The sequence below is a fragment of the Diabrotica undecimpunctata genome, chromosome 6 (genome assembly GCF_040954645.1).
Source record: "Diabrotica undecimpunctata isolate CICGRU chromosome 6, icDiaUnde3, whole genome shotgun sequence".
NCBI classification, from domain to species: domain Eukaryota; kingdom Metazoa; phylum Arthropoda; class Insecta; order Coleoptera; family Chrysomelidae; genus Diabrotica; species Diabrotica undecimpunctata.
In genome coordinates this window covers 115,020,195-115,046,956 of record NC_092808.1, presented here as the reverse complement: position 1 = coordinate 115,046,956, position 26,762 = coordinate 115,020,195, and the positions used below count along the sequence as shown (strand labels likewise).

At 30.7% G+C, this 26,762-nt stretch overlaps 2 protein-coding genes across 3 annotated transcripts; one reads left to right on the top strand and one right to left on the bottom strand.

Annotated features, from left to right (window-relative positions):
• The first annotated feature begins 542 nt into the window (after window positions 1-542).
• Window positions 543-26,390, top strand: LOC140443764 (uncharacterized). 2 transcript variants are annotated; one of them, XM_072535192.1, is made up of 5 exons: window positions 543-986; window positions 1,048-1,170; window positions 7,457-7,630; window positions 7,684-7,809; window positions 22,148-26,390. In XM_072535192.1, the coding sequence occupies exons 3-5, from the start codon at window positions 7,510-7,512 to the stop codon at window positions 23,950-23,952; spliced, it is 2,052 nt and encodes a 683-aa protein (XP_072391293.1). In that variant the 5' UTR covers window positions 543-986; window positions 1,048-1,170; window positions 7,457-7,509; the 3' UTR covers window positions 23,953-26,390. The 2 variants fall into 2 exon arrangements, with proteins under 2 accessions (XP_072391293.1, XP_072391294.1); XM_072535193.1 differs by lacking the exons at window positions 543-986; window positions 1,048-1,170 and adding an exon at window positions 7,299-7,372.
• LOC140443766 (uncharacterized) lies at window positions 7,819-13,957 on the bottom strand. The gene is made up of 3 exons (XM_072535195.1): window positions 12,339-13,957; window positions 12,030-12,238; window positions 7,819-11,933 (listed from the first exon to the last, which is right to left on the bottom strand). The coding sequence occupies exons 1-3, from the start codon at window positions 12,368-12,370 to the stop codon at window positions 11,812-11,814; spliced, it is 363 nt and encodes a 120-aa protein (XP_072391296.1). The 5' UTR covers window positions 12,371-13,957; the 3' UTR covers window positions 7,819-11,811.
• Window positions 26,391-26,762: the final 372 nt, after the last annotated feature.

The following is a 26,762-nucleotide window of genomic DNA, read 5'->3' as shown; positions in this document are numbered from 1 at the left end:
CAACAATAAAACAAAAATGGCAAGAGGAACTTCAGAATGGAGGATCACTGAAGAAGGTCTAGTATATCTATAGTGGATGGACAGCAAGCCAGTTCTATTTTTTAGTAACTTCCACAACCCAAATGATATCCAAACTGTTTCCAGAAAAAATAAAGATAGTAACTCTCAAGACATTGCTTGTCTTCAAATAGTCAAAGACTATAACAAGCATATGGGGTATGTCGACCAGTCCGCAAGTCTAAGAAATGGTGGCATAGGTTGTTTTGGCATTTTCTGGATCTATCTCTAGTAGTTATATTTTACATAGAGATCGGGCAGAAAACGTAACAAGTTTTTCTCTGAAAGACTTTAGATTGGCTGTAGCGTTGGGATTAATTGGAGCACAACCAGATCCAGATAAAAAGGGCAGAAGAAGTTCTCAAGGTGTACCAAATAAATTTAAGACTATAGTTCCCCCTGAAATAAAATATGATAAATGTGCCCATCTTCCAATCCACGGAAATAAGGTTCGTTGTGCCCATTGCAGTACGCGTGCGCAACAACATCGTTCTAGGTGGCATTTTTCTACATGTCGTGTTGGACTCTGTGATTCTGATTTTGGTCTAGTTTCCTAGTGGTCACTTTTTGGAACCACATGTTTTTGAAAAAACTAAATAAAAGTAATTTTTTTTTCTATAAAAATATCTCTTATTATGTGTACCGGTTCATATATCAACCAAAAAAATCAGTATTAAAAAGAAAAAAATTAACTTTGGCCACAAAGGGTTAAGTGTCAAGCTGTCAAGTCAAACTCATTTGAATGAAGCTATCTTCATCGGAACCGTCCATATTTTCTGATTTGTGTCATTGATGTGGTTTGTTTACTATGGAATTTAACGTTGAAATTAAGGAAGAGTCTTTTGAATATGACGAAAGACATATAGAGAGTCAGCTATCCACTTCAATAGATCTTGGATACTTGAAGAATGAACCAGAATTTAACTCAGGTAAGGCAATTAAGAAAATAGGTTAATTAAAAGTGATATACTTAATCTCTATTTTTATTAGCTCTGTCAGTAAAAGTTGGTGTTAAGAAAGAGTACGTTGAAGGTGACCTACGGTTTGTGGAGAGTCAACTATCCACCTTTGATCTGGAATGCTTGAAGAACGAATCAGATGAATATAACTCTGGTAAGATAAATGATAAAACTATGGGACAATCAACGATGTAATATACTACATCGTACTAAAAGCTAAAGTAAAGTATATTACATCGTTGCCCGTTGGGGACAATGATTAGTTTAGGGCAATAAACATAACGATTTTTTTTAATTGGGCCTTTGTATGTTTTATTGGATCCTTTTAACACTTTAGGTTATTGAGTACTAGTACAAGTATCTAAGCTTTAAGAACTTAAAATGTAAGTCAATTAAAAGGTTAACTCGTTATAGAGATACTGATATACTGTAAAGATTAAAAATGTTCTGCAAAAACTATTAGAAATGTATTATAACCAATAACAACATCCTATACTCCAGCCAAGAAATAATGAAATAAGTCCTATGCCTTATATCATAAGTTATCATGTAAGTTAGCTGTCCTTATGAGTTTTACCAAGAAGCATATCTGTAGCGGAGAATTTATTTTTTATTTAGCATTATAGTATATTAAGAACACAATTAAAAACAATATTTTTATAAAAAAAACATTAAATGGAATATTACAAACATCTAATATATTAATATATTCTAAAACATTTTCGATCTCATTCAGGAATTCCATCTTCTTAGTTTTTCTTGCTGTTCTGTCAATATATTACTCTCACTTATCTCTTTACTTCTTTTGTTTGAATTCCTTTTTGCTTTTGTTCAGTTTCTGGTAAAATTTTCTCGTCTCTATTGGCTTACTTAGATCTTGTAGTTCTTAAGTTCTTTGTTCATTTTTTCAAGTTTCTCTCTTCTTTCTGCAGGGGGTTTTCTTTTCTTTCTTGTATAGTTTTTTATATTCCTCCTGTGCTTGTTGGCTTCTGTATCCCTGTTCCATCATTAAATATCGTGGGCATACTGGAAAACTCAGTAGTGTCAAAGTGTTGAGAAAAACGCATTTAAATATTATTAAACTTCTTAAAAATCAGGTACACTGGCTATTCAAGTTTTGGTACCTGGATATGATTTTGAAAGATATTAACCACAGGTGGTGTGCACATGCATGTAACAATATTTGAAAAACATTATTTTATTTATGAAAACAGTGAAAAATATGGAGTTACTTGATTTTCCTTGTTATTGAATGTACCTCTTTAATATAACAGTTCATACATTTAAATCTATAAATTAATATTTATGGGGTAAAACCTTTTAGAGAAAAGAGTCTTTAATCTTTATAATATTAAAAAACAGATATACAGAGAGTTAATTTCAGACACTAACTCAGAAATAATTGTGATCACTTATGTCCTCTTCAGTATCACTGTCCTGAACAGCTGGTTCAAGTATGACAACTATTACAAGTTTTGATGTGGGAAGAGACCTGTACCAATCTCAAAATTCATCTGGTATAATGTTGTTTTTGCACAACTTCTTCATTCTTGTTCTGAAATCTGATAGGTAGCTGTTCTTTGTAAAGCATGGGTAAATCTTTTGGTTGATTTGTTGGCCTCTATCCGAAATATATTTAACCAATCGTTCAGGGAATACACAATTACTTCCTTTTTTGCTTTTTCTATCGTACAGAGATACAAGAATAAAGTTGTTTTTACATTTATAAACATTCAGAGATTTTACTGTTCTACCTACTTTTATGGTGTACCTTCTCACCTTTATTTTTGTCGCTCCAACACTTGCTTAAACTCATCGTTTAACGGTGCTATACATCACACGGAATTTACCTTAAAAGATATCGAAATAGTTATCTGCCAGAGTTATTTTAGCTTAACGCAAAACGTTAAAAATAATTTCGGTGGTACATCTCAGGGCTGATTAATTTATTAGGGGTACAATGAAGAGCTACTAAGCTATATTTTAATTATGAAAGATTAAACTGTGAAACCTGACTAAGAAAGCTCAAGTTCTCTATTAACTCACAGACGAGAAAAGGCGATATCATATCTACTTATAGAATTCTTCGGGGGATTTTGGAGGACATCAAACTTTTTTAATATCGGCAAAGATGTTAGACTAAGAGGTCATAGCTATAAATTAAAAAACAAGTCTTTTAAATCTATTGTAGGGAAAAATTTTTTGATTAACCAAGTTTTTGACAATTGGAACAGTATAGTAGAATTTCATAGTAGAATCTACTAGTTTAAATAGTTTCTAAAACAAGTTTGATGAAAACTAACTGAATATTGTACCTAATCTTATGTTAACTTTGTAAAATGTTTGTAATTTTTTTTATGGAAACTGTTAATAATGTAAGGATATATTTTATATGTTTTCTCTTCATCAGAATACATTTTGAAATTTTATGTATATTTAGTAATGTTTGCATTTTTGTAATTTGCTATTATTGTAAGAACTTTTTCTAAGAACTAATTCTTTTGGATATTATTTTCACCTTTTATTTTTATCTTGTTAGAAAATTTGTTTTATATTATATTATTTAGTTTAGTAACTCTCCTTTGGCTAGATATCATTGTATAATAATAATACTCATTAAATTACCTTTCAAAGGTTATAATTTTTTTTGGCCTGATTAAAAGTTTATGAAAAATATATAGTTCAAATTAAAAATTGTTTGTTGTGTATGCAAGTTTAATTTTTATTCATTAAAAGTATATGTTTTATTATACTTTCGTTAGTAATAGTCATTAATAACCTTTTAATGGATCGAAAATCATTAAGTTTAGATTGTGCAAAATTTTCCTAATTCTAGTCAATAGACATTGGATTTTTAAAATTTTCTGTTCCATTGCATTAATTTTTTTTTTATTAAAAAAATATATATTTTGTTTTTTATTTTAGGCTTTCTCGAAGAAGAAAACACTTCAGAAAGTATGAAAGCAATATCGCTACGTTCATGTAATAAAAAACAATGTATGGGCCAACCTGTTGAAAAAGAAACATTTAAATGTGAAATTTGTTTTAAGCAGTTTTCTTCAAAATGTAATTTGAAGAAACATTTGACATTTCACACTGGAGAAAACAAATGCGAAATTTGCTTTAAGCAGTTTTCTCAAAAATCTCATATGAAAGAACATTTGAGGACACACACAGGAGAAAAACCTTACATGTGTGAAATTTGTTTTAAACTGTTTACCTATTCATTTTCTTTGAAAGAACATTTGAGAATGCACACTGGAGAAAAACCGCATAAGTGCAAAATTTGTATTAAACAGTTTCCTACAGTAAGTAGATTAAAAAAACATTTGAGAGTGCACACTGGAGAAAAGCCTTACAAGTGTGAAATTTGTTTTATGCAGTTTTCTCGAATGGATGTTTTAAAAAAACATTTGAGATTGCACACTGGTCATTACAAGTGTGACATTTGTTTTAAGCAGTTCACAGTAAAAAATTGTTTGAAAACACATATGAAAGTGCATGGAGAAAAACCTTACAAGTGCGAAATTTGTTTTAAGCAATTTGCAGTAAAACGTTTGGTAACAATACATATGAGAGTGCACACTGGAGGAAAACCTTACAAGTGTGAAATTTGTTTTAATTCATTTTCTCATGCTGGCGCTCTGAAACTTCATATGAAATTGCACACTGAGGAAAACCACAAGTGTGAAATTTGTTTTACACAGTTCGCAACAAAAAGTTGTTTAAAAATACATATGAGATTGCACACTGGAGAAAAACCTTACAAGTGCGAAATTTGTTTTAATTCATTTTCTTATGCTGGCGCTCTGAAACTTCATATGCAATTGCACACTGAGGAAAACCGCAAGTGTGAAATTTGTTTTAAACAGTTTGCAACAAGAAGTTGTTTAAAAATACATATGAGAGTGCACACTGGAGAAAAACCTTACAAGTGCGAAATTTGTTCTAAGCAGTTTGCATATAAATCTTCTTTTGATAAACATGTGCAAATTCACACTGGAGAAAAACCTTAATTGCGTGAAATTTGTTTGGAACTATTCTCTCAATCAGTTAACTTTAAACAACATATATTGAAGAAAAACCCTAAAAGCGTTGTCATACAAATCACTTCTTGAAAACTGGGATAATTTTATTTTCTTAATGATTATTTGTTTCTTATGAAAGAATGTCATTCAATTTTATTCTCTAATTTCAGAGGTCTTAGATGAAAAATTGTATTGTAACAAAAATAAATCTACCAAAGAAATAAATGTATTTCATTATATTCCTTAAAACTTGCATACAAAACCTGTCAACTATTAAAATACCTGAGAAAATAAAATAAAAAGTTTTTACTTATAATACTGCATATGAGTATGTACAGTAATTGTCATTGTCTTTTCCTGTATCCTAATGCTTTTCTACAATGTAATTGTAATTACATATCTCCATAGAGAGCATCTCAATATCAATCCCCTTATCGACATGTCCTCTCTAGACGTCTCCCTCAAGTTTTCTTCTTTCTTCCGCTCCTACTCCTCCCAGGAACTGGTAAATCAGCATTTTTTCGTATTTGGTGATTAACGTCTCAACGTTGAACATGCTTAAAACTCTCTCATTTTGGTCTTAATTGGTGCCACTTTTAGGCTTCCCGTACTACTGTCATTCTTAATTTTACCCATTTTTGTCACTCTAAGCATTCACATTTCCGCCACATGCATTTTTTGTTCCAATTAATCTTAAACTGCCTAAAGTTTCGTACATAATAGCTACTCTTATGGCAGTTTTATCGAATTATCTCTCTCCTATTTTCATGGTGTGACAAGTAGTTTTATGCTCCTGTATTAAAGTTACTTTTTTACTCTACACAACTGTATCAAGGTTAGTAGATGTTAAGTTAGTTAACTTAAATATCTACTAACCTTGCAACTATATAATAGACGGGTTTGACAGTTGAAATGTGTACTAGAGATATTACAAAAAGACTCATCTAGTGATTCATATTTTAATTAAGCTATTTTTAAATAAACAAGCTCCTTATTTTGCTCATAACTTAAAAACTTTTCTAGTTAGAGATTTGACGTCACCAAGTAAATTAAAGTCGGTTAATAAACCAAAAAGTTATTGCAAAATGAACAACAAAATCGCTGTTTTTTAATATTTTTATAATTTTTTATTGTTTATTAAAATTTGTTTAAATGAACCTGAATTTGAGGATCTACTGTGTTTAAACTGTGTGCAAAGATGTTCCACATTGGTTAAATAGTTTTTGCAAAATTTAATTCCTTTATAAAATTTTTTGAAAAAAGAGCTAATTTCCAAAGTTAATCAGGATAATTTGAATGTATGGATCTCATTTATCTTAGGCTTATTTTCTTCATTAACACTGACATAAGAAATTGTATTAAAACTGCAATTTTTTGTTTTTAATATCTTTTAGTTACCTTTTAATTATTTCAAAACTACACAACATACTAATGTTTGTATTTTGAGAACGATTTCCGAAGTGGAAATTGAAACGTCAATAACCGTACTTTAACCTTTAATTGTAGCTTATTCCCATTTAAATAGTAATTATGGAAAATAAAGTAAAAAAATTACATTTAAGCTCCATTCGCTCAGCTCGGGCATATTTTGACAGATTCGTAGCTGGAAACCTAAAACACAAAAGTTCCTATTTCACACTATTAACAGCTTAAATAAAGTTTTATTACAGACTTCTTTCATTGAAAAAAAGAAGAATTATTACAAATAGTGGAAGTGTATACTAAACCCATACAATTTTGGGTAGTATACAATTTGAAAAATATATTTCAGGATGAATTGTTGGAAAATTACTAATATTTGCTTTGTTTTTTATAGTATTATGTATTTGCTTTGATAAATCCTCTTTGCATAGGAAAGTATAGTATACTTATTTTGTAAGACAACAAAATCACAGTTTATGTTGATTCTATCCTATGAAAACGTCAACAACAATTAAGTATGCCCTCTTGCCCTCTGATTGACTGGTGCCTGTTAAATTTTGTGGAGTTTATTTCCGCAAAATTATAGTGCTTTCTGGCAACTAGTGTTTTGACAGTATTGCCAAGTTTATCCGCTTTTTTTCTAACTAACTGCAACTAATATCAAAAGAAACAAATATTCCTTCGTCCTGTGTTTTATATAAATTAATTTTTTTTTTAAGTACCAGATTCCATAAAATAATATAAAAATGTATTGTTTCAAAGCATATTTGAGGCATAAAACATATACATAATAAGGACATGGCAATACCGCAAACGCAATTTTGACGTTTCAGGTTTCAGTTGTAGCTGTAGCTAACTTAACCGACACAACCAACATTTTCTACAGAGAATTCTTTGTTTTATATTGTAAATACCAAATTTATACTTTTGCCTAAAAATCTACTTTTAAAAGCTTTCTCTCTTTGTATTTGATTTGAGCTTTTCTTTCAGCACAGTTTACAAAAATTTTTTGAGGGCTACGTCTAGAATTACCTTTGTTAGCTATGGAAGTAAAAGCTGAAATTAAGGATGAGTTTGTTGAAGATGACTTAAGATATATAAAAAATCAACTATCCACATCCCTTAATCTGGATAACTTAGGGAATGAACTAGAAGATAGCTCAGGTAAGAAAATAGAATCCTAGTAAACAATGTGATTTAATTCCTATTTTTATTAGTTATGGCAATAAAAGCTGAAATTAGGGAAGAGTTTTCTGAAGGTGACTCAAAATATATAAGGAGGCAGTTATCTACATCTCCCAATCTGGGAGTCTTGAAGAATGAACCAGTGGAATATAATTCAGGTGAGATAAATAATAAAAGGGTGAATTTTTTATTCTTTATTATGGTTTTAAATATATTTAGCTGTATATAAGCTTAATTCTTTTCTGTATGTTTTGCTATAAATGTCACTATAGTGTTAACTGTTGGTGCATTTCGGTCTTAGTATCAAAGAAGATAGACGCTTATAGAAGACCAGTTCAAATGAACGATTTGGTTACGGTTTAAGAGGGTGGCTGCATAAACTCACAGCGTGGTGCCGTGGCCGTCGGCTTAAAACTATCTTGAAAATTTCATAATGAAATATGTAGTTAGGGGGAAGTGGGAAAGGAGTACGAACGGGTAACTTTGCACCTACGCCTAAACAAATTTCGATGCCATTGATTTGCAAACTGTCTTTTTTTTGTTTTTTCACAATAAAATCTTTATTTTCAATATATTAAATTGTTAAATTTTTAATTTTAAAACTTAAAAATGTATGATATTTACAATATTCAAAGTATTTATTTTTTTAATTGTATAACTTTGAATTAAAAATTGGTTTGTTCCAACACAACGAAAAACCGTCACATAACTTTTTATTATACTGTTTTTCTGCCCAGAAATTAACGAAACAATTTTAAAAAATTTCAATTTAAAAAAAAAGTATTCAATGAAACTTTTTACTAAATTATGAAATTTTCCATTTCGCCAAAACTTCCATTTCATCCATAATTTTTCAATAACAACAAAAAGCATTCCTGATTTATTTTTGAAATAACAAAATAAACTTTAACAGTACATTTTAATGAATAGTACCTATATGTGAAAGTTTTTACGCTGTATGGGTACTATTTAATCTTGTTTTAAAATAACAACTAATAGTATCTAAAACATAATTTTCACAATGAATGAATATTGGTGAAATTATTACAATATAGTCTTAAACTGATTTATACTTAAGATTTGTACATATTTCAATTAAAAATTTGAATTATAATAATTTTTCTAAAAAGATTAATTTATTAAAAGTTAAAATAATATTATTTTCTTTAAACAATTTTATAAAACGCAAAAATTTAATCCTATTCTACGACCACGCGGCATCTACATATAAAAATATCTAAAGTTGCATTTATTGCCCCACTCTTTCATATTTTAGAAGCAAACCGCTCCTTAGTGGTACCACGTGCAACACGTGCGTTCCACTCGACCCACTTTTCTTTATCTATGACCCATCTTTTGCTAACACTCAAAAATAACAGTGAACAATTCTTCTATAAGCGTCTATCTTCTTTGTTGGTATAATGTTTTCCTGGTTCATTTCATGACACTTTAGATTATTGGGTACTATAGTGGGTCCCACCTTGACTTTAAAGTACAGGTTCTTGTGACCAACAGTGATGCCAAATTCCATCAGAAACAGGTTTGAAGCAAATATACTTTTTTTTCTATAGGATAACTGTAAATAACTTAGGAATTAATATTATTGACATTTTGTAGCTGTCAGGGGTTCTAAAACATTTTTTTTTTTTTCGAAAAATACTTTTATGTGAATAAAATAAAATAATTTTGTATAAAACATTTGTAAATGTATTTAAGCACATACATATGTCAAACCTTAATAAATATGCAGGTACCTACATAAATAATTAAAATGTATTTAAACTGTGTATTTTACATTTCTTCTGTACTCCCGCCTTCCTCACTTTCACTGCCACTGTTGCCATTAAGGTTCATTATAACTGGGTCGATATTGTCAAGTAAATTATCCATATACCACATCTATTCTGTTTTTCTATACTAATTATGTGTCACATGTAATTATTCCATTTTTGTGGAATAACTTGAGAGTATGCTTCATGTATTAGATTTTCTACTTCCTTCTTAAAGTTTGTGTTATGTCTTGCCACAATCTTTTTATTTCACTCCATACCAGCTTTATCGGATTTAGTTTACAGTGATATGGAGGTAATTTTAGCAACTTAACATTTTTACTTTTTGCAATTTCATCTACAATATTCTCATCATACTGCGATTTTAAATGAGCTACAACATCCCACAGTTCAGATTTTAGGTAATCTTCTTCAAAATAAATATCCTTTGAACGCAACCACTCCTTTATTTCTTCCTTATTGTCAGAATTGTTCGGAATTCTTTCCAACTTTCTGGAGTGATACGACACATTGTCCATTACTATTACAGTTGTATCAGGAATATTTGGAAGAATATTTAGTTAGAAGAATATATAGTTTTAAACCAATTTTCAAAAAGAGGTCCATCCATTTCGTCATGATAGTCTGCTGTATTTTTCTTTGCTAAAAAAATTATTTCTGCTCCAATAACCCTTGTGTGCATACCCGGGTGCACACCACGACTCATTTTTTCATATAAGTTGATTAAAAATTAAAATTTTTCTTTGAACGCCCTAATTGTCGTTATATAACTCAATTTTAAGGCAATGGTTCATTTTGGGATATTTTAGAATTTTTTTAAGCACAAATAATCGAGTTCAAATTATACATATGACGCAGACACACCCGGGTACCCACCATAGAAAAATTCAATTTTGAGTAATTTATTTGGTTCATGCATATGAAATAATAATAATAATGAAAATTTATGTTAAAAACCAAAAAAAAAGATTTATTTATTGCATTTTAAACACTTAGCAAAAGTTACTGCATGTTCATCACAGATAGGCTTATCACATTCAAAGCAAGCCTTTCGTGTTTTCCTTATGTTCTTGATTGTTTGTTTGTCACAAATATGAACCGATGACTTTCTTCCTGATGCATCTCTTTGAATCGCCGCACCTGGAGCAGTCTCCACGGGAGTTACTGGCCGACCGATAACACTTTCAATAGCGATCTTGGTGTTATAATTTCTCATTATTTGAATGTTAAAATGAGGTATGAAGCTAGTGAAGCAACATCTAGCATGTTAAAAAACATGACCACTGGCCATCTCAAAGTGCGACGTTTTGTAATATATCTACTGATCATTTGGTCCATAGTGTCGACGCCAGCTTTATATTTATTGTAATCTGTGATAATATGAGGCTTCCTTTTGGCATCATCGTTTACAGCTATGTCGGAATGCAACGTTGATAACAATATAACTGCTTTATTTATTTTTTTTTTTCGGAACATATGAGCACATTGTTACTCTTTCATGGTATCCAAAAACAGTAGAGTATACTTCTCTCGATTTATTCGGAGCCATCACACTTAAAATGTAAGTTTTGTTTTTCTTCAAAGTGCCAACTAAACTTAACTTCCATGAAAGTAAGTGTTTGACAAGAGGTAATGTTGTAAAATAATTATCCATGGCAATGTTTCTACCGCTGCCCCGGTACGCGGCTGCAAGCGCTTTAACCACTCTTTCTCCTTGATTTTTCTCCCGATTATTACTTGTTTTGCCTGTGTAAATGATTCTGTGCAAGGGATAGGAATTTTCAGCGACGCAAATCCACCAAATCTTGATGCCATATTTGGCTGGCTTTGAAGGAATACACTACGTAAACTTCGTGCGACCGCGAAAAGGATGAAAGTTGTTCATCAATTGTTAAATTCTCCGTCGGCTTGTACATCTGAGATAAATTTGCGTTGAGCATCGTCCAGAGATCACGGATCGGAGCTGCTTTATCTTCTTTTGCGCTTTACTGGCGTGTATTAGCGTCATCAAATCTAATAAACCGCATGATGTTTCGAAACCTACAGATCCCCATTTGAATATGAGTTTGAATGCCACATATCACTTGTATGATCGTTGTTAGAATTATTTACACCAGAGCAAATCAAAATAGCCATGAATGAGTATATTTTTTGTACAGTAACATTTTTCCACTCTCGCTTCGAATCTGGATGCACTGCGTTGAGTGTCTTTTTATTTATATGTCGAACGATAATATCTACCATATCTAAGGTAAATATCTTCTTGAAAGTGTCGCTTATTGAAAGTGTTACAGTACTTCGATGAGGACCACTTTGCAGACGTAATAGATTATGAGATGCAGTTTGATGTTGATGAAGCGGCGTTTTATTTCATACGGTTTTGTCTTTGGCTATGTAAGCGCATGGTGTTTCCATTGCTGCTGCTTGATCCTCTCTGTCACTTTCTCCTTCTTCCTCTCTCTCTTCTTCGACGTCCTCGTCTTCTTCGTCATCTAAAAATAAAAAAAAATCATATTAGACCAAAATAAATATTAGTTACAATTTTTTATTTTGCTCGGCAAAAATGTATTATAATTTTATATATTTACCTTCTTCGGTAGATGTATCGATTTCTAGAGCAGCTGGTATTTCTTGATTATGTATATTATATTCATCGCTATCAAGAGTCTCACGTTCAGGCAAAATATCATCCGGTGGCCAGTCATTGTCATCGCTGTCAGACTCCCTGTTTGACACATTATCATCACAATCTCCTAATAATGCGCTCAAATAAGCTTCTCTTTCCGTGGCATTCAATCTTAGACAAAATTCATGCATTATTCACTTTTTCAATAGAATACATAAAGAAATTTTCAAATGAAGCACTGAAAAAACCACTGATATACATTTTGTTTTACCTTGCAAATTCAGTCCTCGATAATTCCTCCATAACGCTAAAGTATACTGCTTAGATTAGATTAGTCAAAAACTCCAATAACTGTAGCACTTATATGCACTTCCGTACTAACAAAGAACACTATTGACACTGCTTGAATATGAAGGTCTTACTATTGACACTGACTCACATCTACTGTTGGGATAGCGTCATAGGCGATAAGAGGTAAAGGCGTCTTTGAAAATCTGGTTTTCTCTACCCTTTGTAGCGGTAATGGATTTTGATAAGAGCTATGAGTCATGCCGATGCAGTACACAAGTTTACCTACGTGTTATATACAAGGTCATAGCTCTTATCAAAATCCATTACCTCCACGAGCTATAGCACGCCAATTCATTTACAAATGCTTCGGTCACTCATTTTTAACGTTTATTTACTGAGATAAATGTTAAGGAAGCCATTTCAATTGCATAAATAATGAAAAAATATCCCCGGTATGTAACAACTTTAGTAAAGTTGGTTGCGTTACTGACTTTAAACCAGATAAACTAGAGGCTGGTTCAAACTGTCAAACTTCTACCAAAGAATTCAAACATTGGTATATAACATTCAAGAATTTTTTGAAAAGCAATGAATCTAAAGATAAATCGCTAGAAGATAAAAATAAGTACATGCTTTTAATAAATTTTGTCTCGCATACAGTCTATGATTACATAAGCGACGCAATCAATCTGGAAAACCCATTGCTTTTTTCACACATACCCTCACAGATTCTGAATGAAAACATTATGCAATTGAAAAAGAAGCACATGCGTTGAAGTATTAAAAAAATGCAGACATTATCTGGTAGGAAGGCAATTCAAACCAATCACAGATCAAATCACTATTTTGTTTATATAGAATTTAAAAAATTATAGAAATTAGGTTTTTAATTTTTATTTTGATTTACCAGAATACCGCGGTATTGATTAATTAAAAATCCACCAAAATAAATAAATACATCTTTGGAATCATCTTCTATTCGATTCACCAAACAACGCTAATGACAAAAGGAACGAATAATTGACAATGACCACATCAACCTCATAGCAATTTTTATAACAAGATCTAAAAATTACCGGAACCATTGACACTGGACTGGAAAAAACAAATGATAAATGAAGAAAAATATTGGAATGAAGTACGTAAACGCATGGTAGCGACAATTAAATTTATTTCTTTAGGGTAGCAGCACCATTTTTGGCCATCTTAAAGAATTTCTTGGCCTTAATAAATCATTAAAAATCAAAAATTAGAGCTGCGGACTTGTAATTGAGCAAACGTATGACGTTAACTTTGTTTGATTTAATAGCCACGTTTGAAGTTAAATTATAAGGACATTTTGTTAGGTATTTTTAATTCAGAAAGCATATAAAAACTAACTTTGTACCATTTGTGACCACTTTGCTCCTAATGTGGTTTATTCAGAAACCATTTGTGGCCATTTGTTTAATTCTACATAGATAAGGATGATAGTTTCTAGTATTTTTAGTTACCTAACACATGTTTTTACTAAAGGTAGAAAAATTATATTTAATTACTAGAAATGTTAATAAAATTACATGAAAAGGATAGTAGTTTTAATAAAAAAAATTGTTATTACAACAGTTTTAATCAACACGAATTACTAAAATTTATAATATTTATTGATCTCTTCAACAAAAAAGTAACCCCTTGAATTTTTTTTTAAAGGTGGTTGAATTTCTTCCATTACCTCATCCTTTTCATACCAAATTTCATCCTTTTTTTGTGGCCACTTCCAATCATTCCCATAGTTTTCCATTGTGCTGATTAAAACCTTGCCATTTTTTTCGTCAGTAATTATTCCTGGGAAAAACTTACTTTCGTACTGTACAATTACGTATGTAGATACTTTGTCCGCAGTACATATGTCAAGAGGGTTCTCTTCAACTACATTCTGTATATTTTTGGCCTCCTCACAGACAGGTTCCTCCCCTGATTCTTGTGTGAGATTGGTCTTTTCTAACCCGTTTCCAATTACTTGTTTTACATCTTCAGGGGCCTTTACATTACTCACGGAAACTGTTTCACTAGAATGCCGGCATATATAAAATCTGACAGGAGAACTAGCTTTACTTCACAAGAATTTATTAATTATCTACACTCTAAAGGAATATGTTCAAGAAGAACAACACCATATAACCATGAAGGAAATGGTTAAGTCGAAAGATACAATGAGTTATATGGAAATTGGTGAATCTACCAGTGAAAACCAAAAATGTAGACATCACTAAATGGGAAACTCCTTTACCAGGTGCTCTGCACTATATACGAAGTTTACTGTTGAATTGAATTGTTATATTATTGAATCACGATAATGATGAAAGTCCAAATAACACACTAGAGAATTCTACTACTGAATCAATACCAGATGAGACAAAAAATTTACCTGTTCAATAACCTGATGATAATTATGAACCAAGATTGGAAAATTCAGATTTTCAATCTAGCTGTAAATCAGCTGGAACTAAAAATAAACCAAGATAATTGCAATATTTTGTTCGAAAATAGGGACGGGTGAATGTAGTATAATTTAGTGTTCTAAATGTTGTGACAAAATCTTGTCAGTATTTAAATAATTTGTTTGTAATTCTAATATCAAATAAAAGCCTAATAAGCAACAAACATCGGCCAGACATTCTGAGTTCTTTGTAGCACTTACACCCTAATCTAATAACACAAACTACCAGCGGTCAGTGAGAACTCTTACAGTTTGGCGTTCTACTCACAGAGAACACAAGAACTCTGCTAAGTTAAAAACAGAAAAATTAAATGAGTTAGTTCTAGAATGAAGTTTATATACATATATTTTTATTCTTATTTATATATAATATACATATATAATTATATATAGACATTATATATATATATATAGATATATATATATATATATATATATATATATATATCTATATATATATATATATATATATACAAAAAACTCAATTTATTAGGGCGGCAGTCAGAAGTTTGGCCTGGATGTTACAGAAACACTCTTTTGACTTTTGGTCTAGCTTTCGGAATTGTTTTATTTCTTTTTCAAAACACTGTAATAAGAGGAATGTGTAAATATTTACAATATATCACAATTCGTCAGTGCAACTTACTATAGTAAAATTCATTAAGCGATGCTGGGAGATGTAAACATTACCACGTGTAGGCCTGCAACAGGGCCGCATTTGGGATTATCTTTTTGTTTAGTCAAAATACATATTATCTTATAAAATACGAAATTTATATTTTAATTTTGCAAAGGTGCTCGACAAAGAACCTGATTGTTTTAGTTGAAATCCGATAATAGGGACCATTTATACAGGGCGAAAACCCCAAGAATTTATTTTTTTTGCCAACAATTTTATGTACAGAGTGCCTGCAAAAAATATAAGTTTTATTTTTAATTTTTACTATACTTAGTTGTTTGTACAGTTCTAAAAAGTTTCATAATAATTCATAAATATTATATATATATATATATATATATATATATATATATATATATATATATATTATTTAATTATATATTTATATTTAATATATATATATATATATATATATATATATATATTATTTAATTATATATTTATATTTAAATATATATATATATATATATATATATATATATATATATTATTTAATTATATATTTATATTTAAATATATATATATATATATATATATATATATATATATATATAATTATATATAATTATTAATATGTCGTGACTCGTCACTGTTAAATTATCTAATTCAACAAATTGTTTCTCATATATTAGTTTTTTCGTTACCGTTAAGTTTGGCAGGAAAGCGCTGTTGCCAAATAAAAACATATGTATTTATTACAACAGCTACCGGCCAAACCATGCCATCATGAATTGCCATCAATCAATGCCATCACTTGCCATCGTGAATTGGTGTCAGCATATAAACATTACGTTTGTTTTTCCAGTTCACTGCTAAAATATTGTCTTTGGTGCTCATGTAGAACGTTCCATGCGGTACATCTTGCGAAAACGTTGGAAAATATTTTCGGTTTCATTTCACACAATGTTTTTGTTACACAAATACTTGCTAAATTTGGACTTGCGTACCAATTGTCCGTCGAGTATATGTCCTTTATTTTCATATTTGGTTATAAAATATTTTACTACGCTACCACTAAATCCTAATAAATTGTCTCGCACTGATGTAGCACTGTATAAACTGTTAATAAATCTGATACTATTCCAATTTCACCATCACACAGCACAAACATTTTTACTCCAAATCGGTGTCTTTTCGAGGGGATATATCTAAAAAAGGAGATATGTCTAAAAAGGAGTCTGTCATGCTCTGCTGGATTTACATTGTCGACGAAGTGTAAATATCGAAGTAGTTGAAGAATGCGATCTCTGGTCATATATTTTGTAAAAAGTCCGTTTTTATCAATTAATCTGTTGTCCAGAAGTTTTTTCAATATTCGGTAAAATGTGGTTTTCGAAAAATTTGTCAAATCAGGGTCATCGTTCACCTTCTTTAAAACCTTATCAACGGTAAGTATTTCGTTGCTCATAAAAAAATTATGAATCAATCTTCTAATGTCATTTTTGTCAAAATCATCAATTTTGTCAAACTTCTTTTTCCGGGTCAGACATACTTTTGGTCCAGCGAATTGATGATTCGTTTTGTATTCCTTTATCACCGTAAACACACTTCTATCACAAACTCCAACTTTATTAGCCACTTTTTTCACAATATCTTCAACCACAAACCCGGGATTTTCTTGTCTTTCACATTTAAAAACATTTAAAATGATTTCTTTAACTTCTTTAACTTTAACAGAATCAGTGGATGACATTTTTGGTTTCAATATCAGTTATTGAAATACGTGGTTATTGTTACAGTAATCATAATCACGTATAGATAGGGTCGTTATACAAATAAAAATATATATTTAAATAGTTTTAAATCGCACAACAAATAATTGCTAATTCAACATTAACAGCATAAATATAATTTATTGTCCTTTAACCATCAAGATGACTAAAAATATACTCACAAATCGATTCAAATTACAAAATTTCAATACCGAAATTAAATACCTACTTAAATCGTGTCCGAACCTGTATGAGTTCCGACGACGTCGGCAGTAACTTGAAGAACTGTTACTTGCATGTATGCATAAAATATTCAATAATTTTATAAATCGGATTATTTTTTTACATACTATGTATTCAGTGATAAAAATAATTATATACTATGCAATAAATACTAATAGTTGAGAAAATAAAAAAATTAATAAAGTGTCATAATTATACTGTTACTTATCGGAACGAGTAGACTCATTTGGAACATTTTAACAATCATCTGTTAAATTTATCTTTGTTTATACGCCCTGCATCGCTTAATGAAAGTAGGTATAGTCGTTGAGATTATTTATATAAAGCTTTGACACTCAACATTAAAACACACATATAATATATAACATATAAAATAATGGACAAAATACATTTTAAAATTTTGTTAAGGATAGTAAAACTTCGTTTATTTAAAATGTATTTTGTCCATTATTTTATATGTTATATTTTATATGTGTGTTATTAATGTTTAGTGTCAAAGCTTTATATAAATAATCTCAACGACTAGTAAGTTGCACTGACGAATTGTGATACGATTCTATGATGCTAACCTCAGAAGGATAACTGAATCAGTATTAGTAAGATATTAGTAATCAGTATCAGTATTAGTTAGACTGAAAAAAACTAATTTGAGCGATTTTCATTTGTCAACGATAAAAGATGTAACTTTCGGATGTTGCAAATCGAAAGTCTGTAAGGCCCTACCAAAATATTGCTTATTGCAAAAAGAAAACCTAAGAATGAGGAATAATCGAATGATAGCGAAAAGAAAAAACGAGCAAAAAAAAAGAACAATGGATTAGGTAAATCAGTTATTTCTAAGGTATGTTTAAAGTTTTCACCCAGAATGCAAGCTTTGCTAAAACCTGATATAGTAACTATATTTGCTCAGTATAAACTCCAAACAACAGAGGATAATAACGTTTTTATGCCTGAAATGACAAACACAATTACAATCAACAGATTTTTTCACCAGTATGTCATCTTAAGATCAGTCATCCCATGTTATATCCCTATCATCAACAGAATAGGACAGATACCTGTCGACACATTAAAATTTATTTATTCAGAACTCTGAAAGCCTGACCGCTGTCTGTGTGGATGCGGGCTAATATAAGGGACAAACCAATTAAATGTTACAACTTACAATAATATACAAAATAGTGGTTAAGTACACAGTATTTTAAGATAATAAAATTAAATAATGTGGACTAAAAATATATTATGTATACAAACACATGCATGTACACATGTATATATATATATATATATATATATATATATATATATATATATATATATATATATATATATATATATATATATATACAAACAACACAGTTTATTAGGGCTGCAGTCAGTAGGTTTGGCCGGGATGTTATAGAAACGGTCTTTTGACTTTTGGTCGAGCTTTCGGAATTCTTTTATTCCTTCTTCAAGACACTGTAATTAGAAGAAAGTGTAAATATTTACAACATATCACAAATTGTCATTACAACTTACTAAGATATGTTGTAAATATTTACACATCATGTCGAATAAAAGAATTCCGAAAGCTCGACCAAAAGTCAAAAGAGTGTTTCTATAACATCCCGGCCAAACCTAGTGACTGCAGCCCTAATAAACTGTGTTGTTTGTTTATATCGACAGTCAATAATATCCAGTACTTCTTGTATATATATATATATATATATATATATATATATATATATATATATATATATATATATATATATATATATATATATATATAAACATGTAATTAAAAATTAAATTTTAAAACCTATAAACCCAACAGTTAGTTCTATGATTCTAAGATCCAGCACTATAAAGATGGAAAAATAACATTAAAATAAAAAAAAATATGTAAAGTATTACCTAGTTACAATAAAAACATGAAGTATTTTACAAAGTTAAGTTTCCAAACTCTATGGTACCAGTAACTCTTTTCTACTAATATTTATATATTTATTGAGAGACATATTAAATACATTTACATTTAGGTTGTTTAACAAAGATAAGTATCTATTCAGTGGGCTATTAGCACCATAGGTTGTTCTACAAAATGGAACATTAAAAGTACATAGATGAGGCAATCCAATGGTAATATGGTACTCTAAGACCAATCTGACCGACAAGAGAGGGACATATCCCTCCTCATACTTAAAGCAGGCAAGCTCATAGACCTCCCCATGATAGTGTAGTCATGGTCTGCTAATCTAATCCAACTTTGAAAGGCGCACACCTGTAGAAATTTATGCCGAACCCTCTCTAAGGTGATGCTTTAGATAGTTGTTGAACCACCACCTACAAATAATTCAAATAGTAAGCTAAGTAAGACTGGTTTTATAATATATAATTTTAGGTTAAATTTATAATTAACTAATTTTATATGTAAAAGGTCACATATTGGTATAATAGTTCTTACCTGGTCCTGGTAAAAACAAACTCGGAACGGCTGTTCTCGTAATACCGCTATATCCAACATTGATGATTATATTATCTTCCTCTTTAAAATGACTAGCGAATACACGAAAATTGATATAAATAGTTTCTGTTGCAGCATTATCTAATTAGGGCTCTTAACAGCATTCACCCATTTATCAAACATATCCATATAATTTCGTGGACTTGGAAAACGGTAACGCTTGCTAGTAGTATCCATGCAATCTGGAACACAACATCTTCTTTGTTCATTTCTTCGTTTTTCCATTGGTATTCCATATAATGTGTTCGAACCCATAATAAATCGTCTAAAATTGTACCTTTTTGCACTACTTATATAAAAAATTTTAAATTATAAAATAAATTATAAAAAATAAAACAAATACAAATATGGCGCCGTATTTGTCTAAACTCAACTTTGACTTGATCACAGCACACTCCCTCCGCGCAGGAACGAGACTAGCAGCGCAACCAAACGAATGGGCGCCTAATCCGAACGTGATTTGACCTTCGCTATCCCTGTTACCAATCTAGGTGTAATTTTATCATCGAGTTTAGATTCTAACTCGATGAAGTTTATCTATGTGACTGACAATATATTTTATATTTTTCTTGACATTACTTCAGAACTGTCTATACTGTCAATACATAAATTAACAACCATAGAACAACATCCACTTTTAATGTTGGATATTCTATAATTCTTTACAAAAAAAAGTTATTACGCATATCGATTATAAAATTGCTGATTACTTTTCGAAAACACTATCACTCGCAAAAAACAATGAAAAATATTGTTTTTCTACAATGCTATTGATTATAACGGGTTAGTTTTAATTTAACATTTTTAGAGCCCTACATTTTTGGGACCCTGATTTTTAAGTTGCAAAAAAGAGCAATTCGTTATCTATTTGGCCTCAAACAAACAACTTATTGCAAGACCTACTTCAAAAATCACGGAATTTTGACGCTTCCCTCTTTATTTATTTTGGAAACGGATTGTTTGATTCGCAAGCATCTAAACATTTTTCCCGATAGACCTGATCATGGCTACTTGATCCCGTCCACTCAGCTAGTAAAGAATTCTATTCTATATAGTGCAAAAAAACTTTATAATCACCTTCCAAGAGAAATTAAATCCGCAACATCTTTCATTAAGTTTCGTAAGATGACAAAAATCTATCTCTCTGAAAGACCATATTATTCAGTTGACGAGTTTCTTAATGTATAACAAAGAAACAAAATTAGTATTGTTTATAATTACATTTGGGTGTCTCAAGCAGTGGCTACAATTTCTCTCATTTGTTGTTGTCTTTACAAATTATGTAAGTGATATAATAATTTTACTAATTTAAAATTGTATTGTTCTGTTTTTTTATTATATTTGTTTTTGTTTTATACTTTTTGTACTTTTTGACCGATTTTTTTTAGCTTTGCCCATAAAATTGTTCAATAATTTTCAGTGACAATAAAGCATATTTCTATTCTAATGTTGAATTGAAAATTCTTTTGAAGAAAATCTGCATCACCGCGCTAAAAACTCTCATAAGGATAAGTAAAGTCAAGGAGGGACAACTATAGTGTAGAGTATGGTATAAAGAAAAAGGATATGATCTTAAGGTATACGCTGATGGAAAGGTCCACGATTGCCACGCCCAGCATTTTTCCCGGATCAAGAGTTTCGTCTATGGTTGCTTGAATGCGATTTGGGTCCATACTGTCGATGATTTTGAAAAGGTGGTATAGCACCGAGATTGGGCGATAACTTTTAGCTTCCGATGGATCTTTTCGAGATTTGAGTAGAGCGATGACATGAGATTTCCTCCACAGCTTCGTGAAGTACATGCCATTGTTGACCAAGTCCAGTAAAAAATCATGCATTAAGAATACATGGGAATGTGCATGTAATAATAAACCATGTAAAATTTGTTCAAATTTCAGCATTTCTGTAAAAATGTATCTAAACTAGAGAGAGATTACACAGTATTACTTAATGGGAAAACAAAATTCGAATTATTAAAAGTTCTCTTTTATATATAATAATAATTAATAAGTAATAATCTATACATAAAAATTGCCTATTATATACTAATGCCTATTATGTTCCTACTAGTTGATATGTGCGCACAGAATATTTAATATATATTGGGATTAGTATATTGCATTAAATTTTTCCTTAAAATAAAAAATATATATTTTGATTTTTATTTCAGGCTTTCTTGAAGAAGACAACACATCAGAAATTATGAAAACAATATCGGTATGTTCATGTAATAAAGAAATACCTATGAGCCAACTTGTTGAAGAAAAAAGAATAAAATGTGAAGTTTGTTTTAAGCAACTTGTCCATAGTTCATTAAACAAACACATATTAGTTCACACAGGAGAAAAATCTTACAATTGCGAAATTTGTTTTAAGAAGTTTTCTCAGAAAAAGAATTTGAAAACACATCTTAGATTGCACACTGGAGAAAAACCTTACAAGTGCGAAATTTGTTTAAAGCAGTTTTCTCAGAAAATTAGTTTGAAAACACATCTTAGAGTGCACACGGGAGAAAAACCTTATAAGTGTGAAATTTGTTTTAAGCTGTTTACTCATAAAAAATCTTTGGATGATCACAAAATAGTTCACACTGGAGAAAATCCTTACAAGTGCGAAATTTGTTTTAAGCAGTTTTCTCAGAAAAGTGGTTTGAAAACACATTTTAGATTGCACACTGGAGAAAAACCGTACCAGTGTGAAATTTGTTTTAAGCTGTTTAATCAGAAAACTTCTTTGGATGGACACAAAATAGTTCACACTGGAGAAAAACCTTACAAGTGCGAAATTTGTTTAAAGCAGTTTTCTCAGAAAATTAGTTTGAAAACACATCTTAGAGTGCACACGGGAGAAAAACCTTATAAGTGTGAAATTTGTTTTAAGCTGTTTACTCACAAAACTTCTTTGGATGAACACAAAATAGTTCACACTGGAGAAAATCCTTATAAGTGCGAAATTTGTTTTAAGCAGTTTTCTCAGAAAAGTGGTTTGAAAACACATTTTAGATTGCACACTGGAGAAAAACCTTACAAGTGTGAAATTTGTTTTAAGCTGTTTAATCAGAAAACTTCTTTGGATGGACACAAAATAGTTCACACTGGAGAAAATGCTTACAAGTGCGAAATTTGTCTTAAGCAGTTTTCTCAGAAAAGTATTTTAAAAACACATTTTAGATTGCACACTGGAGAAAAACCTTACAAGTGCGAAATTTGTTTTAAGCTGTTTACTCATAAAAAATCTTTGGATGATCACAAAATAGTTCACACTGGAGAAAAACCTTACAAGTGCGAAATTTGTTTTAAGCAGTTTTCTCAGAAAAGTGGTTTGAAAACACATTTTAGATTGCACACTGGAGAAAAACCTTACAAGTGTGAAATTTGTTTTAAGCTGTTTAATCAGAAAACTTCTTTGGATGTACACAAAATAGTTCACACTGGAGAAAATCCTTACAAGTGCGATATTTGTTTAAAACAGTTTTCTCAGAAAAATAATTTGAAAACACATTTTAGATTGCATACTGGAGAAAAACCTTACAAGTGCGAAATTTGTTTTAAGGTGTTTACTCAGAAAAATGCTTTGGATGTACACAAAATAGTTCACACTGGAGAAAATCCCTACAAGTGCGATATTTGTTTAAAGCAGTTTTCTCAAAAAAGTAATTTGAAAACACATTTTAGATTGCACACTGGTGAAAAACTTTACAAGTGTGAAATTTGTTTTGAGCTGTTTAATCAGAAAGCTTCTTTGGATGGACACAAAAAAGTTCACACTGAAGAAAATCCTTATAAGTGCGAAATTTGTTTAAAGCAGTTTTCTCAGAAATGTAATTTGAAAACACATTTAAGATTGCACACTGGAGAAAAACCTTACAAGTGTGAAATTTGTTTTAAGCTGTTTTCTCAAAAATCTTCTTTGGATGGACACAAAATAGTTCACACTGGAGAAAATCCTTACAAGTGCGAAATTAGTTTTAAGTAGTTTTCTCGGAAAGATATTTTAGATTGCACACTGGAGAGAAACCATACAAGTGCGAAATTTGTTTAAAGCAGTTTTCTCAGAAAAATAGTTTGAAAACTCATCTTAGATTGCACACGGGAGAAAAACCTTACAAGTGTAAAATTTGTTTTAAGCTGTTTAATCAGAAAACTTCTTTGGATGTACACAAAATAGTTCACACTGGAGAAAATGCTTACAAGTGCCAAATTTGTTTTAAGCAGTGTCCCCAGAAATTTCATTTGAAACACATTTGACGTTGCACACTGGAGAAAAACCTCAAGTACAATGAAAACCTTGTAGTAACCTAGTAATCAGTATCCATAAACAAATAGCGGCAGCAGAATGGTCGCGTTTTACATTGGCAGTGATCTAACTCGTTCTGAAACATGGACAGAAAAGTAATACAAAATAAACCGGCATTTCGTCGAAACCGAATTCGTATAAAAAATTGGTTATGTGGTGTAATGAAGTAACTGACTAAGGTTTTTCATAATCATATTCGTCGCTTATATCTACGTCACTTTGATACGTGCCACAATCGGGGGCATTTAAAGATGACTCAAACAGCAGATCTTTCACATATGCTGGTCTTTCTCTTCTGATGTTTGCATGTGCTGAAAGCTCGATATAGTGGCTCTTCGAAAGAGCACCTAGAAGTATTACTTTACTTGCACACATTTGCCATAATGCCATACTGTTATTCCAACGTAAGCAATATAGCGTGCGATTGTCGATTGGAGGACCGAGAATTAGTATCCTGCGGTTTGCCGATGACACATTAATAATCGCTTTAAAACAAGAAGAAATGGAAAACAATGTCTGGATGAGAAAAGCAAAAATATGGTCTACAACTAAATAAGAATAAGACAAAAATCATGCTTTTAGACGGAGCACAGAACAATATTAAACACATTAAAGACATTGGGGGTGACTGAAATTGTAGTGGTGACTAGAATTGTGTGTGCTGGTAAATTTTGTTTCAGATTATAATGTAGTCAAAGAAGAAATGAAACTCGATTGATAGTCGATAAAACTTTATTGTTCTGTACACTTGTAGCGTCAATGATTGACTGAGAATCCGCTAAGGGCAACTGTTATACACCTTGACTTATGGCGGCGTTGCCAGTGGGTACAATATTGTCAGGTGTATTACAAATTAAAAGTAAAAATATACTGAACATAACTTACCCCTTTGAAGGGACTTCAAAAAACATACAAATATTGATGAAAAGAAATACAATATAGTAATTCAAAATTAAAATGGAATTGTCTTTAACGGAATTTAACACTAAAATAAATTGTTAATTCACTGTGTCTTTTTCTATAGGCAAAGGACACAAATGTCTCACGGAACGGATCACAACTTTTGAAAATATTTCCACTTCTGCCACTCAAGAAACTCCATCCTTTCCAGGGAACAACCGTAGAATTCTTCCCATTGGCCACTTGTCTGGACGTTGTTGATCATTCTTGATGAATACTAGTGCACCAACAGCAACCGGAGTAGCCTGGTTTTTCCATTTATATTGAAAGCGCAGTTGAGAAATGTATTCTTTTGTGAATTATATCCCAAATTGTTGGTATAATTGTTGAACAAATCGTAGTCTAGACAGCTTGCTTGGCGGAACTTCATATACTTTAGGTTCAGGAAGCATTGTAATTGGACGACCAATTAAAAAATGTGATGGAGTAAATGATGGAAGAAGCGGATTAAAATTTTCATAAATTAAAATTCTATTCAACATTGTTTGCTGTAAAAAATGTTTTGTGCTTTTTACTGCTGCTTCCCATAGACCACCAAAGTTGGGCGAATATGGTGGTATAAAATGACAATGAATATTGTCTTTTGATGCATATTGAGTAATAGCATTTTCTTTTTTTAACAAGAATTTTCGAAACTCTTTTAATTTATTTCTCGTTCGGACAAATGTACTACCGTTATCTGAATAGACATCTGAAGGTACTCCTCGTCGAGAAGTAAAACGTTTGAGACAAGATAAAAAACATTCTGTTGTGAAATTTGATACCAATTCTAAGTGAATTGCTTTTGTGCTAAAACAAACCAAAACACAAATGTAACTGTTCAATATTATTAGATCCCGTCAAAATCAAAAGGTCATCTACATAAAAATCATTGTGAATAGTTTTAGATGCAATTGGAAATATGTTTTCATATTCTGTAACTACTTGATTGAGACATTTTATTGCTAGATAGGGAGCAGATTTTGTACCATATGTAACGGTATTGAGTTGATACGAGGATATCATCAAAAACAACTCTTATTTTTGATGTTCTACTTATTTGCTTCAAAACAGCATGATGTGGTAAATATTAGTGTGAGCTTGTTAGATTGTCTACTGAAATTTTAGTCATGACCGAATTGTATGTATTGAATAAATTGTTTTTATAAATTATAAAATACAGTGTTTGATTTAAAACGTTTTTCAAAGACAAGAAACATTGAATTGCTTTCTCGTCTGAGTCGCCAAGAGTACCTATATGAGTTTTTCCAAAGACGAGAAACGTTGAACTGCTTTCTCCTCTGAGTCACCTAAGAGTATACGAGATCATTTTAATGGAAATTTTACTATAAGTTGACCATTTTTATGGCGAGAAGTATCATTGCCAAATAACTCCTCACAATGCAGTTCATCCGTTGACATTTCAATATTGAGTTCCCAAAATTTTTTTAATTGATGATCTTGTATAACAAAATTTTTTGAAAAATTGCAAATAGAATAATTTATTGAATTATTTAAAGCACCAGAAACGATCCACCCTTATTTGGTAT

Coding starts and splice junctions, on each gene's coding strand:
- LOC140443764 (XM_072535192.1), top strand. CDS start 7,510: ATGGAAGTAAAAGCTGAAATTAAGGATGAGTTTGTTGAAGATGACTTA. Junction 7,631..7,683: donor TGAACTAGAAGATAGCTCAG/GTAAGAAAATAG, acceptor TATTTTTATTAG/TTATGGCAATAAAAGCTGAA. Junction 7,810..22,147: donor ACCAGTGGAATATAATTCAG/GTGAGATAAATA, acceptor TTTTTATTTCAG/GCTTTCTTGAAGAAGACAAC.
- LOC140443766 (XM_072535195.1), bottom strand. CDS start 12,370: ATGGAGGAATTATCGAGGACTGAATTTGCAAG. Junction 12,239..12,338: donor TCGAGGACTGAATTTGCAAG/GTAAAACAAAAT, acceptor ATTTTGTCTAAG/ATTGAATGCCACGGAAAGAG. Junction 11,934..12,029: donor CGATACATCTACCGAAGAAG/GTAAATATATAA, acceptor TTTTATTTTTAG/ATGACGAAGAAGACGAGGAC.